This window comes from Eutrigla gurnardus, assembly GCF_963514095.1.
Source record: "Eutrigla gurnardus genome assembly, chromosome: 4".
NCBI classification, from domain to species: Eukaryota; Metazoa; Chordata; class Actinopteri; order Perciformes; family Triglidae; genus Eutrigla; species Eutrigla gurnardus.
Window position 1 is genome coordinate 30,776,773 of NC_139918.1, and position 20,116 is coordinate 30,796,888.

Genomic DNA, 20,116 nt, shown 5'->3' on the forward strand with positions numbered 1-20,116 from the left:
GGCTGTACAAGGACAACCGCAGTGAAAACACACCGGTGTTGTGTCGAATCCCGTCCCCCTCACACCGACCCCCCCGCCCCCCTCGTGATGGAGCAAAACATGGTCGCAGTGCGGGTGACGTCGCTCATTAGTGAGGGGACGTTTAAGGAAAGGTAGGTTTTATTCCTGTATCTTTTATTTAATCTGCGGTTTGGTTTTATTTAATTGGGTTATGTGGGTTAACTATCCATGTCCTAGTTCCACCACCTTCTTGTGAGTAGATTAGACACCACCTGTCACCAGCAAGTCCTCCCAGTACAACCCTCATAAAGTTTTGACCAGCAGACACCAGAAACAAGGCCTGTAAGAGCATGTCATAGAGGAGGTTATGGTCCTGATAATTAATACAAAAAAATAAACATGACAAGCATGGACACCACAAAACAATACCAAACAGACAAAAAAAGGTAGGTCACATGAACACATTTATTTGTCTTGCATATTGGTAACTGAATCAAAAGCCCCCTATCATTCACTATCATCATGTTGAAATTACAAATAATGAAACTGACTAATCATCACACAGCCTAGTGTCAAACAAAAGTAGATGAGGATGGGAGAGTGGAACAATAAAGAAACGAGAGAAGAAGGAGAGCAGGCAGGAGAGGTGGACAAGCAGGGTTTCAGAGTTTGGTTTGTCTGGTTGCATCTAACTGTACAAAACCCCAATAGTTACAACAACCAGAAAGAACAGAGATTTTGTGCCATTTTTTGTTGTTGATTGTGATGAGATGAGTTTGTGCAAAGGAGAGCAGTGTTCATAGAGACAGAGTGCAGTTAAGTCCGGCTAAAAAAGGAAAAAATGACTCCCTCCCCATTCACTTCATATGCTGGGGGAGCGTACCTATGTTCCCCGGGTCCTATGTTCCTTTGTTCCTTTACGTCGGGTTTCAGGTCTCATTCCTGCAGCACTTTATCGTGGCACCGATTGTTTTGCACTCTGTCTCCATTTGGTTTCCTGATCTGCAGCACTGAGAAAGCTCTCCAAGCCACAGAGCCACATCTCATCAAAACAACATGTCATGACCACGTTAGACGTATTCTGGAAGCTTATTTTCTGGTCATTCTAAATGTTTTCAGTTATTATCAGAAAGTTAACCAACGCTCATTCAATGTCACTCTGTCCATTCAGTACAGCTGCAGTTGAAATATACAGTTTATAGTACTTGAGCCGAGCTGTAGACAACAACAAAAAATATTCCTTTCCTAAAGATTAAAATGACATTGTAGCACAGTGAGGTTAGAAGTGATAGCTATGTACGACTGCCTGGAGTTGATTAGAGAACACAAAGCTGTACAAGAATGCAAAACCTGAGAACCTGAGAGGAATTTGCACATCAACATTTCAACTAAACAGCGATGAAGAGAAAACAAAAAAAAAACAAAAAAAATGTCTCACAATATTATACAGGTTAATTTTTTCATCTTCTCATAAATTGTCTTTTTATGAAAAGGCACCCATTTTTATATATATATATATATATATAAATATATACTGAGATGTTAACACATAGCTCCAAGTTTCTCTTATAAAAGTGCAATGATTTTTTAAAATTAAGTAAAACACAAATATGACATCTTTATCTAGAAAGAGTACTTGGGAACACAGTTAGAGGTCATGTTGTACATTCACACGACTGGTCTCTGTACCGCGTTTGCATTGTGCACACAATTCCATGTGCGTTTGATTGTGTCCGCATGCATTCACATTAATGCAAAGCTGATCTGATACAAATATGTTATTAAATAGAATTACACAGAGTGCTAAAGAGGCATCCTTTCATTCCAGTGCCTTAAGAGTGCCTGTAGAGGGTGCTCTCAGACTACATTCACAACACAATCAGCAGCCACACAAACACACTCCCTGTCTTTATCTGTCATGTATGGATATGTGCTGGGAAGAGCAGAGTGGCCTCCAGGGGCCACATCCTTCAGAGGGCTTTAAAGGGTAAAAGGGTGTTTGATTCCATTTGGTCTTACATGGGTATTTTTGTCCATCTTTCCTATTGGTTAAAATAAAGAATTAACATCAAGTTGATTGCTGAGGTCTGGGAACACTATATAGTCCGCTACCTAGTCCGTTAGTTAGTCCTCTATATAGTCCTCCACCTAGTCCTCTATAGTCCTCTACATAATCTTCTATAGAGACGAGTCTACTGGTTGGTGGTTTGAGAAGGTAACAAAAATGGTTGGATGCAGCATTCAAATTTGGATGTTTTGTGACGGGTGGATCCGATGAACACAAGTGGCAGAGCGGCACCCCGAGCAGCAACCTTACTGGATCTAGATCCATCTGGATTCTGGTGTGAAGCTGCTAACAAAGATAGCTTCATAATTCAAGGTCAACTTTACAGCTAAGTGTTAGTCATCTTAGTAGCTAATTAGCATTGGTAGGGTAGTAATGACCTGTCAATCGGTAGCCCTGCCCTAAAGCATATGCTGCTTTATGGTCTGTAAGATTCTAAATGGGATCATAATGCCCCCGATGGCCAGCAGAGAGAATGCAAGTTTAAGGCACTTCCGCATTGGCTTTACTCTTCAGTACCGGAGGTTGCTGCCATTGAGAAACTTTCAAAGTAACAAAAGGGGTGCCGCCTCAAACGCTGTTTCCAGTTCTCTTTATACATTTTCAGTGCCCTCACTGTGCTCTAAGTGGTAACCTTCGATCTACTTTGCATGTGTGGAACACGGGAAACGTAGCATAAATAGAACTGTTCCTTTACATGTCTGATTGGGAGTATAACTGAAGCCTACATGTATTGGATCTGTTTGGGTAATAGTTTATGTCTTAGTTTTCTCTTTGACTAGGTTGAGTAGCATGTTGGTTTGTCCCCAACATGTTTCCATATTGCTTGCTTGTTTCCAGATCTCAGCTTTTAAATTGTCATAGTGTTTTACATTTAATCATAGAAATCAATTGGAGGTCAACACTGCAAAATAAGACCCAATTTGTAATTAACCAGAATCGGCCTTCGAGTAGTCTCACAGAGACTGAAAACAGATTGCGTGTTTGGACACTCTTTGTCAACTTCCTGAATTTAGGAGGGCTGCCTCAACAAACCAAACCTGGGTTAGGTCGAAGGATGCGGCCCACGTAGACCGCAAAGGCCGCTTCCTCCGAAGGATGCGCCCGCTGAATTGGTCCTATGGGCCTTTTTGACACATTCAGTAAAGAAATGCACGACACTGAAGGAGTCACTGAGCGATACATTAACTTTGACTCTATCTCCGCTCTGTCTCCTTATGAGTATATAGTGCTGTTTCCTAAGCTGTTTAATTTTTTTTTTTTAAGGATTTTTTAACTTCTAGAAGTGTTTACAGACAGTGGACTAGCAATGAATACAATAGCATTTGCATTCCTATTCTATTCCCTTTTCACCCTCAAGATCCTGTTTCAGGTATTATAGAAAAAGGAGAGACAAAAAAAACCTAACTGGAAACAAAATGAACCATACATTGTTGAAGCACTGAGACACAGCAGATACGTACGTCCTCTTGGTGCAATGAAGTAGTGATAAAACTGCCGCGTTTGATCTGGGTACCACTCGAATAAGGTTTAGCAAGACTCATTATACAGAATAAGACTTAAGAATAATTCTTCCAAAGATACATTTTGCTTCCACAATTGTAAAAAATATGATTTCCTTGTGCCCTTTGCCTTACCTTGGTGTTATTAGACCATCGTGAGAAATAGGCCTTAATAGCAAGCAGTGGGAAACTGTTGAGCTGTACCCCAAAACTCTGTCTGGACAGTCGTAAATATCCTCATTCACACAAGGCTGCGTTTATGCTCACATCTGAGCCCTAAAACATTTTCCAGTTTTCACTGTTTTGCAGTGCAGCGTATCAGTCTGTTCTAGAATAAGTCTTTCAGATAGGACCGAGAAGATGGACATGTGCTTCTGACTTCCCTCAACATAATAATAGTGACACCGCAGTGATGTCGGTTTCTGGACGGCAGCGGCTGTCAAAAAAAGAGACGAGATCCCTTAAGTGTTGAGGGATATGACAGGTTCATCACTCCAGAAAAAAATAGAACAACCGCTATGATAGTTTTGTTAACACTTTGGTGTGTTTCTATTTTGTCTTTGTCAACAGGTGCAGTGACCACACCAGGAAGTAGTTGTTCCGTTTTATTCTGGGTAGCTGTCGTCGATCCCTTCGACATTTTCCTCAACCCGTCCACTTGGCATCCCTTTCTGTGACCTTTTCTCCGGCTCACATGCTCGTTTCACAAGGTGGCGTTGCGCTTCTGTCCACAACAATGTGATTTTCTCGTTTCTCTGCTCCGTTCTGTTCTTCTCCCTCCCTTCTCTCTCCTTCCTCCCCTCCTTCCATGGTCACCAGCTCCTGGGTACAGTTGAGCGGGCTGGTTTTTGTCGACAGTGGGCTAGCGTTGGTGCCAGAGCCGACAGCAGATCTTTCCATGTGATTCTTCCCCTGGTGGCTTAAGCCTGTGAGCTGCCCTTCACCTTCTAAGCTCCTGGCCGCTGAGCCCTCACCTCCCCCCTGAGAGTTGCTTGGACTGACAGATTGCTGGGCCAGAGACGGAGATTGTAGGATTGCCAGTGGAGACTTAGCTTCCTGGGTTATGGAGTTGGGAGAGAACCTGGACACCGCGTCATCTGAAAGTAGTTGAATCTTGGCTGAGCCAGCGGAGACTGGGGTTGCTACAGGTGTCATCACCGCCGTAAGCACATCATCTTGGGATCCAAGGAAGTCAACCTTGAGGGCTCTTGTCTTGCTGATGCTGTCATAGGTCATCCCAAAGGTTTCCACGCTCTGTTGCACTAAACCCATATCTCCAGTCCCACTTCCTATTGAAGTGGACACAAACTCATACAAACCCTCCTTAATAATGGCCATTGGCTGGATGCCGTCTGTGGCCCTGTTCACCTCCATGCTGCTGATCTGGCTTAGATCCAAGGGAGGGGGGATCCGCTGGTATCTAGCACCAGTTTCACCTACGTCTGCACTGGGGAGCAGAGAGCTTCTTTCTCCTCTTTCCACTGGGAAATCATCAGTCACATTGGAACATTTCCTGGCAATGCCGACTTCCAATGACGATTGTTGGGCTTCACTGGAAGTCATCGCTTTCATCTCCATCTGCTCCGCTGTCTTCTTCTCCTGCTGCTCCTGCATGGCTGCTTTCTTGACGTATGCGTCTTCCAGATGCTTTGTGTTGAGGTTCTGAGGGGTGCTTTTATTAGACAAAGACTTGACTCGTTCAGGGGAGCCAAGCTGAGCCACTTCCAGGTAATGTTGGGACCTGGTGGGGCTAACCACCTCTGCATTAGAGTAGTGTTTGTGGTAGCTCCAGCGGCTGGGTGACAGATGATTGTCCGCAGGACACTTGCCGTCCTCTCTCTTTTCCACCAAAACATCTGTGAGTTCCATGCTGCGTGCAAAAGCATCCTTTAGGTTAATAGAAACAATGCTTCCACTGCGTTTTGCTCTCTCAAGAGCTTCCCTCCTCTTGATGGCCTTCTCCTGTCTCTTCTGCTCTCGGTAGAACTCAGAGAAGTTGTTGACAATAATCGGGATGGGAAGGGCAATGACCAACACACCAGCTATGCAGCAGAGTCCTCCTACAATCTTGCCCAGGAGTGTTTGTGGGTAGATGTCTCCGTAACCAACAGTGGTCATTGTAATGGTAGCCCACCAGAAGGAGGCGGGGATACTGGTGAATTTGGTGGCGTCCTCGTCCTTCTCGGCAAAGAACACCAAGCTAGAGAAGATCATGATGCCCATGGCTAAGAAGAGGATGAGTAGACCCAACTCATTATAGCTCCTTCGCAAAGTGAACCCCAAAGACTGGAGTCCTGTCGAGTGCCTGGCCAGCTTGAGGATCCTCAGGATCCTCATAATTCGGAAGATCTGGACCACGCGGCGCACGTTCTGGAACTGCATAACGTTCTTGTTGGACTCAGTCAGGCAGAGGGTCACATAGTAAGGCATGATAGCCAGCAAATCAATGATGTTCAGTGGTGCTTTGATGAAATCCCACTTGTTGGGTGCTGAGAGCAGACGCAGCATGTACTCCATGGTAAACCAGGCGATGCAGACGGCCTCCACGTGGGCTAGACTGGGGTTGTCATTGAACTGGCCAAATTCATCCACCACCTGGAGCTCCGGCAGGGTGTTTAGGGATAGCGAGATGGTGGAAATGATGATGAACAGGATGGAGATCATAGCCAGGACCTGCAAGACAAAGACAAGATTGTGGGTTTCATACGGTAAGATTCGATGCAAATTTTATAATACTTGTTTCAAATTTGTAGTGTCAGTATGGTTAATCCTGTAATTCTTTTTAGACCCACAGCTGCATAGGAATCATTGGAGTTGCCCCCCCACCCCCCAAATGTCACACTGATCAGCTCAAGACATTCTTCGGAAATTACGTGACAAACTTGCGTATAAACATGACTCAACCTACAGCATACTGATGAGTTAGCTCTTCTTAGAGCCTCAACTGTTTGTCCTGAGGGTGGAGCAAAAGGATGATGAGCTGTGTCATGTTATGCGTAGTGACAGTCGCTCCCTAACCATCCTCTACTCATGACATCTGAGTCTGCTGAAGAACACTTTGGCTGCAAAACCTCCATTGGCCAGATTGTTTTCATGTGTTGAGTTTGCTGTACTTTATATCTCTCACATGTTCTTCAAAAGTTTCATGCATAAAAATAAGACTAACAGAGTCAAAATTGAGGCAGCACATCTGTTTAAAGAGGATCTATGATGCTTTTCTTCTTCGTCTTTCCTTTAGTGAGTTTGTTGTTCATGTAAAATGTATCCAGAGCCAAACCCTAAAGTCCAGGTTCAAAGGGAGTATCTTTCCCCCACAGAAACTCTGTTCCTCAAGTCATTCAAACATCTCCGTTCAAATATTTTCTTCTATAAAGTGATGATGTCACCAAGCAACTCATTAGCATAATGCCTGCCCAGCAGCTCATTAGCCCCACCCTCAAACAAAGCTAGTCTCTGTGTGAGAGGAGCTGAAGAACAAGAGGCTGAGATTAATTTCATCACTGGTATCTGGTTCTGGTGAGGGGGCAGGGTATTTCTGATGAACACACTGAGAGGTCAACCAATCAGAGCAGACTGGGCTTTTTGGAAGGGAGGGGCAGGAGGATTGAGAAGAGTGTCTGTAGCACAGACTTATAGGAGAATAACTGAAAGCAATAAACATGTTCTGGTAGGAACCTGAAATACAAATAGGAACCAGAAAAGGAACATAGATGATATTCAAAACTAATGACTGTTACAAGAAGAGCCATTTCCTCTCTGGTTAGAACTGAATCTGTTGGGACAAACTCCTAAAGATAAGGGCTTTTTCCTAATTCTAAAAAAAGTGAGAGGCAGTCCAGGGGACTCCTATATTTTGATGAAGACCATTTGATTTAATCAACTCAATCGGACAAAAAAAGGCCAGTTCATTAAGTGGACTTCACCAACCAGTTTTAATGTCTCTGCCAGTGAAAACACTTGAATACTATTTTCTACCCCATTGATGTCATGGTGAAACATGATGCCACAGGAAGGCATGTAAATAACACGAAATTTGAAACAGTTGCATCATGGTTGGGCTCAAGATGAGTATACGTAATTTAAGTCAACGTATAGAAAATAAGTTAATGGGAAACCACTGAAACACTACCCCCTCTTGCATGTCCTGTGTTTGTTTGACCCGCTCAGCCACCGGCCCAGTCTCAGGCCAGATTGTCAATCACCAGGTAGCCCCACCCCTAAATCATCCCCTGCTTTATGGTCTATTTGACTCTAAATAGACCGTAATTTACTAAATGAACATCATGCTGGATTGAAAAAAGACTTGAAACTAGAGATTGAGACCATACACTCATGTTTACAATGTTTACTGAGATAATAAATCAAGAGATAATTAGGGTAATTTTCTCGTAGACTTCTATACAATCAGAGAGGAGCTGCCCCCTGATGGCCAGCAGAGAGAATGACAGTTTAAGGCAGTTTTCAGAACCGGACCACTGGTTGTGCCATATTTATTTAACTCCTTGTATGTGCACATTATAATTATGTGTTTTCTTCTGTTCGTATTGTTGTTTGCATCTTATGGTTGTTCTGCACTTGGGTCACCTCCAGGTGTTTTTTTAAATGTGCTACACAAATAAAGTTTGACTGGACTTTGACTCACACCTGTGTTAAACAAACTAAACCCGAATGTCCTCTGAGTGAGGCAGCTGAAGCATGTGCGGTCTGAGTCTTCTCCCTGCAGCCCTTGCTAGGACATTTCAGGATAATTGTAATAGGATTGTGTTGCTATCTATAGAACGGATAGAGAGAGGTTAGAAGTGTTTACTCATTCTTTCCTCCCCCAACAGGAAGAATCAAGCAATAGTTGGACACCTCTGAGAGAAACTTTATACAAAGATACGACAACACAAATAAAAATGTTAATGTCAAAACAGATGGATAAAGACTGAGAGGAAACACTAGGAGATGCCATTGTACATGACTGTGATGCCTCGTGTTCTATGTGAGCTGGTGAGTCATAATGAAAACCTGGTGTGTTACAATTGAGAGCAGGAATTTAACGATAGACTCAATGAGTGCTTAAAAACGTAAGCTGACAAGATGCTATGTTGGCTGATACAAGATGGTAACTAACAATGTTGGCATCGTACTTTTCCACAAACGTTTAATGTTGAGGAGTTTCTTCCCTGATGCATGTTTTTATATTGCATGTATTTATAGTTATTAACGTTCTTACATTACGTCTCATTTGAAGACAAACCGTTAATGGTTTTCTAACCTTAAACAATATTTTTCCAATCATTTCACAACATTAATCACATGGCATTGTATGTTTCTCTCACAGACTATATATGAAGTGGACATAGTCATGGTGATGTCACTCGTTGGTTTGTGGACTACTGTTTTGAAGCCTCGAGTTTGGCATTCTGTCCGTCACCATCTTGGATTTTTTGCAACCAGTAACAGGAAGTGACCATATTTAGACTGTGGAGTAGGGACGGGTGGATCTGTGAATCTTGTCGAACACAAGCAGCAGAGCGGCACCCCGAGCAACAACCTTACTGGATCTGGTGTGAAGCTGTTAACAACGTTTGGGTGTAGGTCATCTGGCCTATCACATGTCAAAGGACACAGAGCATTACAGCGTAACACAGCATGCAGTATTTCTGCTGCTTCATAATCCTCATATAGATGGAGCGACTTTGTTCAAGACAAAACTGCAACACAAGCAAAGAAAAAGAAAGCAGAAACAAAGAGAGAGTGGAGAGCCAAAGAGAGACAGGACAAAAGGGAGGTGAAGGGCAGGTGTATCGAAGTATGTCCACCCCGCCACGTCTTAATGGCTTAATGGCTGCCAAATGCTGTGACCTTGGCACCCGCAGGGCAGATTTAAAGCAGTACTGAGAACACACAAGCTGCTTTGGAAGGTGCAGCAGGGGAAGAATTAATTTAAGATTCTACTACTCAGTAACAAGCGACAGTGAGTCATTAATAAAGATACAAAGTTGTGAATCTGTTCTTCAAACAGAGGTAAAAGATGAGGGAAGTCAATGTAAATTATGCTAATGATCCATTCCTGCTCTACTGGTGACCCTTTGACCTTTCCTCTCCTTGATTTTTGTAACTTTGATTCTTGAGAGGGTTTACTAATGAAATATGCAACACAAACAGCATTTTAGTTGTAGTTTTCCACACAGAAGAGCAGGTGTTTTAAATGGTGGACCTCAGATTTTTTTTGAATGAAACGGTTTATGCAGAAACCTTTCTTTCTCTGCAGCGACAGGAAACTATATAGCCAAAAATCTAGTTTCAAAGCCGTTATCCACCCTCTCTTCAAAGCCTCCAGACATGACAAAGACAGTGATTTTTCCTCACATAACAGGAGTTGTGGACAGAAAACACAACTCAGAAGCTGCAGTTTGTGCCTCGTTCAGACCTCATAGTTTTGTTTTTTTCTTAACTTTGTCATCATTTTAAGCCAAACCATGATGTTTTTACTAAACGTATAAATAGAACTAGTAATTTACTGTCTTGGGAGCATGAGCTCTCTCAGTAGATATCATTGGAAATGATGAGTCATCCTCTGGGGACCATAAACATCAACAGCAAGTTGTGGACATACAGCATCTGACTGGATCAATGAAGCGGGTTTGGGGGTGGGGGTATCCCTGCAGGGTCAAAATGAATAAACTGTCAGCTGTTAATCTCGAAACGTCACGCTAAAATCAGAGAAACTGACAGGAAAGGAAAACACAAGATGGAACGAAAGTCTGGATGAAGTGAGACGCAGAAACCCAAACCCTGATCAATACATGGAGGTATTCCTGGAACAACAACAGGGACGGGAACTGTTTCTGTAAAGCGGGTCATCTGTACAGCTGCTGCTGTTCCCAGTCATGCTGCTTTCACCTCATTCATCCCGTTATTAATCCAGGCGTAGGACAGGAAATGTGGTGTTTTATTGCTTCTAGGAGACGACAGAGAAAACGTGGTTCAACAAGACAACTCTGTATTATTAGGATCTGAGTGCCGCCATCGTTGAGACAGAGCAGAACATTATAGTCATTAGTCCAAAAAGAAGCTTCTGGCTGGTCTGTGGGACACACTGGGCTGTAATAATGGTATGTTATTAGCCACACATGCTATGTTATTAGCCACACAGGAAGGCAGGCTGATTACTGCCATGCTGGACCACAATGGAAGCTGCTTTACTGAAGTTCAGGATCATTTAATGCATCTTTGTTCCTGCGTCACACAGACTGTTTTGTGATCTTTGTAATGGTGTTTGATTCCAAAGACAAATATAAAATATTATCTTTTGTTATAATAAAAATAAACAAAAAAATGCTTACAGACAATCCCCAAACCCCAGAGGAAGTGACCATATTTGGACTGTGGAGGAGCAACCTGTCAATTAAAGGCTGAACTATATTGAGAATATTTTCACCAGACAGCCCTTTCTGCTGTGAACTGAAACTTTTATATCCTTATATCACCAGACCAGAACACGGGAGTTATTGTGACTGTTTTTCATATTTCTACGTTTCTTATTGGAGCAAACCTATTTCCATATGTTAGCATAGCAGTCAATCTCTAAAAGAAAATATATGCAAATTAAAACAAAGCCTCACAACACATTTTCCCAAAAGCTATTTCTGCCAGTATGCCCACAAATACAATCAAATCATGATGATGCTCGCAAATATTACTAATCACCAGCCTTTTTCTGCATAAACAAATGCAAATTAGAGCCACTTACACACAAAATAGAAATCTGTCTCCACAAACCAGCTTTCAGTGGAACGAGATCATACACGAATCAATGAGTTCTGTAAACAATGCCAGTCTTTTTTTTAAGAATTGCAGTTTCTGGCAATGAGTTAAGCTAAAAACAAGCCGTCTTTTGCAAGACTTTGCATAAAAAAAGTTTGGGCTCTTTTTGTACTGGAAAATCTGCGGATTAATTCCATATGTTATATCCAGTAAAGTTAGGCACAATAGTAGATGATAAACCCCTGTTTAAATTGTGAGTCGGGAGGGGAGAGGGAGACACACCTGTATATATACTGTATATATTCATTTATAATCCACCATTGTCCTTCTGTCACTCAGTGATCATATTAACATTCATCATCATATCAGTGACGTCTCTGCTACACTGAGGACAAATGAAGTGGAGAAACAAAAAGGCAGCCTGGCAGCTTGTGAGCTACACTCGTACTCAGTGACACAGAGACGTCGGCCAACAAAAGATTTACAGTCAACAGGATGAACTTTGCTGCAGACGGCACTTTGGATCTGCCTCCCTGCTGCCCGAGTGATACATCATCGTCATCTGAATGAAAGCCTTTGGAACATGAGGGCATGCACATTAGTCCGATGCAGCTTGGGAGCCAGAAACCCAGAACCACTCACCACTGAAAACATGCTTCCTGACACACCACTGACTCATTGCTGACTTTTACAAAGTCCTGAATTTCACAATGATTTTTAAATCTTATACAAGTGTCAAAATGATTGTTAATCAGTCAATCAAGAAACGGAGAGCTCGAAGAAGAAAAACAGCATACATGAAACCAAACATGATAGGAACCTGGGCCAACATTACCTTAATACGAAAAACTAAAATGACTGTCAAAAATACTTGTGTTTAAGTGGCAAAAGACAACTTTTTGCTTAAACATTTGGATGTCAATGTTGATTATAATGTCATTTTCTGGAATAATGACACCATCTGAGACTCAATTTTGACTATTTCATTGTGCTGCTTCACTGAGAGTCGTTTCTTGCTTCAGAAAATGCTAGCTTTTGCAAATAACAGTAGGCAGAAACAAACATCCATAATTCATTATCCGATAATATCAGCTAATGCTAACACTAGCAGCTAGAAACGAACATGATTCGTTGTCTGTTAAATAATCTAAACAGCACTAGCTAACGTTAATACTCGCAGCTAAACAAACATCTATGATTCGTTGCCCATTTAATCTTCTAAACAACACTAGATAAACAAAGATCTGTGGCCATTTTAATCTGATGCCAGATTTACTGCATCATCTCATCGCAGCATTGTCACAGTTTAATAGGGCAGAGTCAGACAATCACACAAATACCCTAATTTAACCATATTACATAAACTGCTTATGCAGATATGAAAATGTAAGCAAACACACCGGTAATAACCACTGATTGTGATGGCACAAAACAACAGCGTAAAGTCAAAGGAAAGGGCAGGAAGTAGCCTTCTGAAATCTAATGGACGTTTCTCAGTAATACCTTTAATAATCCTGTTGCTGTTGAACTGGCTTACTGATGCACTTTGCTGTAAATCTGTGTTTATTGGAGTGTCTCTGCTCCCAGAGCTCAGTGGTGGAGCTAGGCGGCTGTGATCGTCAATAGAAACAATGGCTGATAACATTAAAAATTAAGGAAGGTTGTGTTAAGAAATGCCAGGTGAAAAATAAATACTACCCTGAATTTCAAATATATTTTCAATAGTATATACAAATATACTAACAAAGCCATGGACGTAGAAAATGTAAATCTTGAATTATGTTGATATTACTACGCCAAGAATATATTAATGGTATATTGATATAATAACAAGACACTCAAGACATTTGTGATGTACTCGTAACAAAAAAAAAATAATTATTTTAATTTCATTAATATTAATGTATATTAGTACATACCATGTAGGCTACTCAATGTACAAAGTTTTCTTGAACTTAAACCATTTTAGCTCATAAAAGTTCATTAAATACACTTCAAATTGTACTTTTGCAACAATTTAAATTAAATTAAAATACACCTCAAATAGTTGTTACAAATTAGCAAACTTCAAGTTGACTAATCATTAACACACTTGAAGTATTCTGATGATCAATGTGTCTGTAAGTACAGCCAATTGTTATGGAAATGTCTGAGTCGAAGCATGGAAACCTCTAGAGATGGTAGATGTCTTATGCAGAAATATTTAATTGATAATCATCGTGAGAATTAAGGTTTGAGCAATACAACGGGTATGAACTCAACAGTGCAGTGCCAACCCGAAGTCTCCCTCCTGGGGAAGCATAAAAGCCTACGTTTTCTTGAGGAAGCCGCCTAGGTTAAAGGTAAGAACTTTGTGTTCGGTCTGGAGAAGCAGACACTTAATAACTCAGAATGAATGTGAACCTATTCATAAAATGACATGTATTAATATTTCATTGAGGTAATGCACTTGGTTGCCCCCCCCCCCCCCCCCCCCCCCACTCCTTGCGTCCTGCAGGTCAGACAGTGGACAGAACAGACTATCCAACTTGCCAACAGTTATTCTATTTGCAGCAGCAGCAGTCCTGGTAAAAGCTCCAAAGGAGATTAAGCCACACTCCTAAGTCATACTGTGTGGGTGTGTGTGTTTCCACTATCTACTAACAGGTGACCAGGCAGACGCGCCGTCACAATTCACTGCTGGTTTCATCTCAACCAGCCAAAATAATATCATTTAAAAAAAACACTCGGAGTTCAACATTAGGACGTTTAATTTGATAATGTTGCTCTGAGCAGTTCTGACATAACTAACATGTCTGCCCAGAAAAACACGGAGAAGATCGTGCACGGAGAACAAAAACAAAATTAGAGTCGGAGCCAAAAATAAGAAGATTACACAGATTATGTAAAGTGTACAAAACTAATCTCTATTATTGAAACATTTAATACTCATATTATCCAATAAAACTCAAAACTATCAAGGGTAGTTGTCCATCTGGACTGTGTGTGTGTGTGTGTGCTTTCCAAATGGCCAGGTAATGCTTCAGCTCTAATCAGCCGCAGCACTGAGCTGTACGCATCACTGGGTAGGAGGCGCTCCCATTGGCTGAGAGCTGGAGCGCATCACTGCTGCCACAGCGTGACACATGGCCGATGTCGGAGCAGAGCGGAATAAGCAGCTTCCCTCCTGCTGACGCTACGGTTCCAGCGTGGTCACATGTCCCTCTGAAGGCCAGCGTTGGATTTATAGAGCCGTCTGTAAAGTGGACTTTTATCGCGGAACACAAACTACGTATGCGCGCCATATTTATCTCATTATTTGGTGCTGTTGTCGGCCATATTGTCAGATATTGTCGGTTTATGAGCCACAAATACAAAAGCACAACATATCAGACTATGTGGATGAAATTGTGACTGAAATTAACTTTAAATGCATTATTGATTTGACTAAAACGCAATGTTCATGTTGGTTAGATCGTGATCGGTAAGAATCCTTGTTGCAGCTCAGATTCTTCCGTCAAACAGCTGAGCTTTAGCTACCAAACGTAACCAGAGAACTTCATGTCCTGTGTGAAACCAAAACTAAATCTTGACTTAACGCTTGTTGTTGTTGTTACGTTGTTACGTTACTTTGTTACGTTACTTTGTTACGTTACTTTGTTACGTTACTTTGTTATGTTACTTTGTTAGATTACATTGTTAGGTTACGTTGTTACGTTGTTACGTTGTTACGTTGTTATGTTACTTTGTTATGTTACTTTGTTAAGTTACTTTGTTACATTACATTGTTACGTTACGTTGTTACATTATGTTGTTATGTTACGTCGTTACGTTATGTTGTTATGTTACGTTGTTATGTTATGTTGTTATGTTACGTTGTTACATTACATTGTTAGGTTACGTTGTTACGTTATGTTGTTATGTTACGTCTTTACGTTATGTTGTTATGTTACGTTGTTACGTTACATTGTTACGTTACGTTGTTACGTTATGTTGTTATGTTACGTCGTTACGTTATGTTGTTATGTTACGTTGTTATGTTATGTTGTTATGTTACGTTGTTACATTACATTGTTAGGTTACGTTGTTACGTTGCGTTGTTATGTTACGTTATGTTGTTACGTTACATTGTTAGAATACATTGTTACGTTACATTGTGTACATTACATTGTTACGTTATATTGCTAACCATGCGCAGTTGTGCGTTGAAAGGTCGTGTTTAAGTTGAGGCTGATATGAAACGTGTTAATGTTAAGTGTTTTGTTTTTTTAACTGTCATTCAACGTATTCCATAGCTTGCAGAAACAACAATGCCAGCCTTTTCTTGGCACCTGTGTTGGTTAATCAAGTCCACTGTGAATCAACTGATTGAACCGGACTCTGCTGACGGAGCAGTTGGCCTGGATGTTCTCCTGTCAGTCAGCCCCCCCACCTGCTTCTGTGTCCCTTCGCTGGGCAGTTTATGTTGTTTCCCTACATCTAATGAAATAAACAGTGCGCAGCTCTCTGACAGGATCTTCTTCACTGACCTCCATGTCTCAGCTGCTCTCACTGGATGTTATCCTTAAATGTAAACCATGAGCTGCACTTCATCCAGTATGAACGAGACTCTCAGGGAACCTCAGTGTCTCTCAGAGTCCCCAAGAGTCTCCGAGGTTCCCTGAAACACTCTCTGAGAGACTCTCAGAGACACTTGGAAACTCTAAGAGACTCTCAGCTGGTTCTCCTCACCTCAGAATGATGAGGTACCTTATCTCTTTCCTCTCCTCTCCCCTCCCCTAAACTCCTTCTTTTGTCACTCCACAAATGGGAAACCTCCCACTTCCCAAGAAACAGAAACTAAACTAAATATGAGGTTGTAGTTAGGAACAAAAACACTGAGCCTTCCTTTAGACTTCTAACAAAATATTACACGTGCACACTGCATGCAGGCAGCAGTTACTATGGTTACGTGCACGCTCTCAGTTGCTCAAAAACTTTGTGGTAATAAACTGCACTTGATGCAAAAAAATGTTTAATATCTGGAGCGTATGACAGAAATTATACCCAATAAACACAGCAAATTAGCAAAAAGACAAAAAGGTGTTAATTCGTGAGGGCAGAAATTAATGCAGGGGGTCGGGGAGAATGTCCGGCCCCTTAGCTCTCTGACAATGTGGTCCCTTGAAAAATGTAGCTGAATTTAACTGGAGTTTGACCAGACGCTAACATGAAAGCTAGAGGCAGAAACCTCAAACCACGGGCAAATAAAACCCAAACTATCTGCATGGAGCATGGACCACTTGAAGAAAGAAACAAGGTGTGTTCGCCTTATGTCACAGGGCTAACACACCTTTTTTCTAACAGGAGAGTATGCAACAGTAATCCCTCCTCCTCTTCCTCCTCCCCTCCTTCCTCTGTACTCCCCAGGTGAAGGAGGATTATGTTTCCGACAGCTCGCTCATGACGTCTCATGCCTCTACGTAGATCTGCTAATCACAGAGGAGGAGACGGACCCGAGCTCATCCAATCAGACTCTCTGCTCACCAAAGACTGTGGACGTAGTCGCCATGACATCACTCGGAAATAAACCTACTTTAGTGTATCTCAAATATGTTCACATTTTCAATAGTATAATAACACTTTAAACACACTTTAAAATAGTTGTACTATAGTACATAAATATACTTTAAGTGTAAGTTACTTGTAATTACTAAAGTGTACTTATGCCAAGGTTGCATTTGGTATATATATATATATATGCTAAAGAAAAAATATATGCTTATATATTAGCAATATTTCATTTAATTAATCAACATGTATTGTATATATTCATACGTTTATTTACCCTACCTCGACCCTTATTATTGCACGGTTCTTTTGTGTACATTTTTATGGTTGTTTTGAGGATGTATGTGAAACACCTTGAGATTTTGTCTGTACTTAAAAGTGACCTATATACATTTAATTACATTTTTATTATTAAAAGTGAAATTAGCTCAATGTTGTGTCTATAAACTCTGTTGTGTCAGTGTGTTAAATGGCTTCCAAGGACAATTCAGTGCAGAAGAATAGTGTTGTGATGTTAGAAATGTGTGTTATTGTTTTGGTTGGTGTGTGTGTGTGTGTGTGTGTGTGTGTGTGTGTTACCTTGGCAGCCACAGATGAGCTGGGTTTCTCCAGCAGATCCCACAGCTTCTGTCTCTTGTCGGGGCAGCAGCCGTGCTCTTCTTCCTCGCCATCCTTCTCCCGCAGCGACTCCGCCTCCCTCCTCAGCTCCTCGTTCATCTGCTCCTTCTTCTGGTGGTACCGCGCCTGGCAGCACGACTCCAGGTAGATCTCGTCGATCCCCCAGTAGTCCAGCTCCTGGCCGAAGGACAGGGCGCACATCTCCTCCATCATGTGCAGCTTCCCCGTTCTGTAGAAGTTGAGGATGGAGGAGAAGGCCACTGGGTGCCGGTCGAAGAAGTACTCGTTCTCGCCGAGGCTGTAGTCGTCGCAGATCTCCAGCAGCGACTCGTGGGTGTTGCAGTCTCTTAGACGTCCCAGACGGGTTCTGGGCAGCCGGTCCAGCGTTCTCCATAGGACCTCGTGTATGAGACCCCCGACGTTGAGCCTGACGCGCCGGGAGCGGGCCTTGATGCGGATGATGTCGATGGGCTCAGGGGGCAGAACGGGGGCTCCGGTGGGCCGAGGGGCCACTTTGGGTGTGCTGAAGGTCACTCTGTCGGTCATGTTTGCTCTTTGTGTGTGTCGCTGTGGGTCAAACAGCTTATTTCTATCTGTGTGTGTGTGTGTGAGAGAGAGAGAGGCTCAATGAGACGATGGCGGTGGTCGTCGAGGGAACGCTGTCCAGGACCACCAAGCTCACCCGGCTATGTTCAGTCCTCTAAACTTCTGGTTGGATCCATGGCTGGAAAAACAAGACATCCGACATCGTCAACATCTTTAAATATAACGATGACTTCTACAATCACATTGACAAAGAAACACCCAGGTGAAACATAAATATACTTTAGGGTGCTATTCATCAGTCTAGACTGCTTTGGTGGACGTTGGCTTCTTGGAGACATTATCTCCATTATCTCTCCAGTATAATGGAAGCCTCGACTTTTGATATTTTTTGCTACCAGTGAAGGAAGTGACCATATTTGGACTGTAGAGGAGCGACGGGTGGATCTGATGAACACAAGCGGCGGAGCGGCACCCGAAGCAGCAACCTTACTGGATCTGGATCCATCTGTATTTTGGTGTGAAGCTCTTAACAAAGTTAGCTTCATAATTCAAGGTCAACTTTACAGCTAAGTGTTAAAGTCATCTTAGTAGCTAACTAGCATTGGTAGCATGGTAGCGGCCTGTCAATCACCAAGCTCCGCCCTAAAGAATATCCTGCTTTATGGTCTATATGACTCTAAATGGACTATAATTTACTAAATCAACATCATGCTGGATTGAAGAAGACTTGAAACTAGATAACAGTAAATATATTTTGTGTCAGTGAGCAGCAGTGTTTTCAGTGGAAACACTTTGTGATCTCTGGTAACCATGGAGACCTGTGAAGAAAACCCTCTAGAATTGAAATGGGAAATAATTAAACCTCCTGCTGGACTTTAAAGGCTCTTATGTTACCATTAGAAGTTCTCAGACGGCAGGACCTTTATCTGATTGTGTAAGGGAGTTCCACAAATCCCAGTAGTGGCATTAGGCTTCGTCTCCCCTGGCTCAGGTCTGCCTTAGTTAATTATAGACCGTCTATCTTCTCCTGGGACGGACACACAGCCACGTTAGGAAGTGAGCTGCTCCATCATTGCTGAACATACTGTGCATCCTTCCCCTCCAAAATAAGAGACTATTCACGGCTGTGACATTCATCATTCACATGAATAAAATGACTTCACAGTTTGTTCCTTGGTCTGGCTACTGGAACCAAGATTCACTTGATGGTCGTGAAGAACTGTGTGTGTTTGTGTGATCGTTTTTATTTAGATTACAGTGATGTTTTTTTCTATTTTCATTTTCATCACCAAACGAGACTACATGCAGCGATAAGTTGGCCGTAAAACACAGAATAGGAGTCCAAAGTGAGAGACACTCCGGTTCCTTGTCAGGAGATTAAGCAGACTCAGGCTTAAATCGTGATTACGCAGCCGAGCACTCAGTTTAAAAAGTGCAACACAAATCTCTCTAATTAACGTCACTAACAGCGGCCCGGTGCTGTTGTTCAAACACACATTTTTAAAGAGTAAATCAAACGCACCTCCGTGGAAACCGCTGATGTTTGGGAAAGCCGAACTCTTCCAGGAGGTCCCACCATAGCACCCGGTTAGTTACCACAGCTGCCTCGTCTCCCCTCCGGCCGCCGACCCGTGAAGCCTCCCGGGAGCACACAGACCGCTGGAGGTCCACATTTTAGCGAAAAATAAATAATAATAAAAAAACAACAAATTAAATAAATGAATAAATCTCTTAGCGCAAGAGAGGAAACGTCCCGGGAAACAAGTCTGCAGAGCTGAGCGCCATGAGGAGAGAGAAAAGAGGAGAGAGGAGAGATGAAGCGGCTGATACGAGGGAGAGAGCGAGAGAGAGAGAGAGGTAATTGGATTGAGGCATTCAGCACCAAGGACAGCTCCACAGCTACAGCTTGTTTCCACCAGGCGGCAACTTCCGGTCCGGAAAAGTGAAGCCAGCGCTGAAGGTACTTAAACTTGTCATTCTCTTTGCTGGCCACCAGGGGGCGACTCCTCTCTGGTTGTATAGAACTGTATGAGAAAATTTATTATTATTACTCTTGACGTATTATCTCAGTAAACATTGTAAACATGAGTTTATGGTCTCA

General features: G+C 42.2%; 1 protein-coding gene across 1 annotated transcript; it reads right to left on the reverse strand.

The window, feature by feature from the left end:
- Window positions 1–3,051: 3,051 nt before the first annotated feature.
- On the reverse strand, window positions 3,052–19,778 carry LOC311011842 (potassium voltage-gated channel subfamily B member 2-like). Its single transcript, XM_084007001.1, has 3 exons — window positions 19,538–19,778; window positions 17,431–18,193; window positions 3,052–6,240 (listed from the first exon to the last, which is right to left on the reverse strand). The coding sequence occupies exons 2-3, from the start codon at window positions 18,013–18,015 to the stop codon at window positions 4,258–4,260; spliced, it is 2,568 nt and encodes an 855-aa protein (XP_083863127.1). The 5' UTR covers window positions 18,016–18,193; window positions 19,538–19,778; the 3' UTR covers window positions 3,052–4,257.
- Between the last annotated feature and the right edge of the window lie 338 nt (window positions 19,779–20,116).

Excerpts from the sequence above, each read along its gene's own strand:
- LOC311011842 (XM_084007001.1), bottom strand. The coding sequence starts at position 18,015 with ATGACCGACAGAGTGACCTTCAGCACACCCAAAGTGGCCCCTCGGCCC. Across the intron at positions 6,241-17,430 it reads GCTCATCTGTGGCTGCCAAG|GTCCTGGCTATGATCTCCAT; the intron begins GTAACACACACA and ends TTTGTCTTGCAG.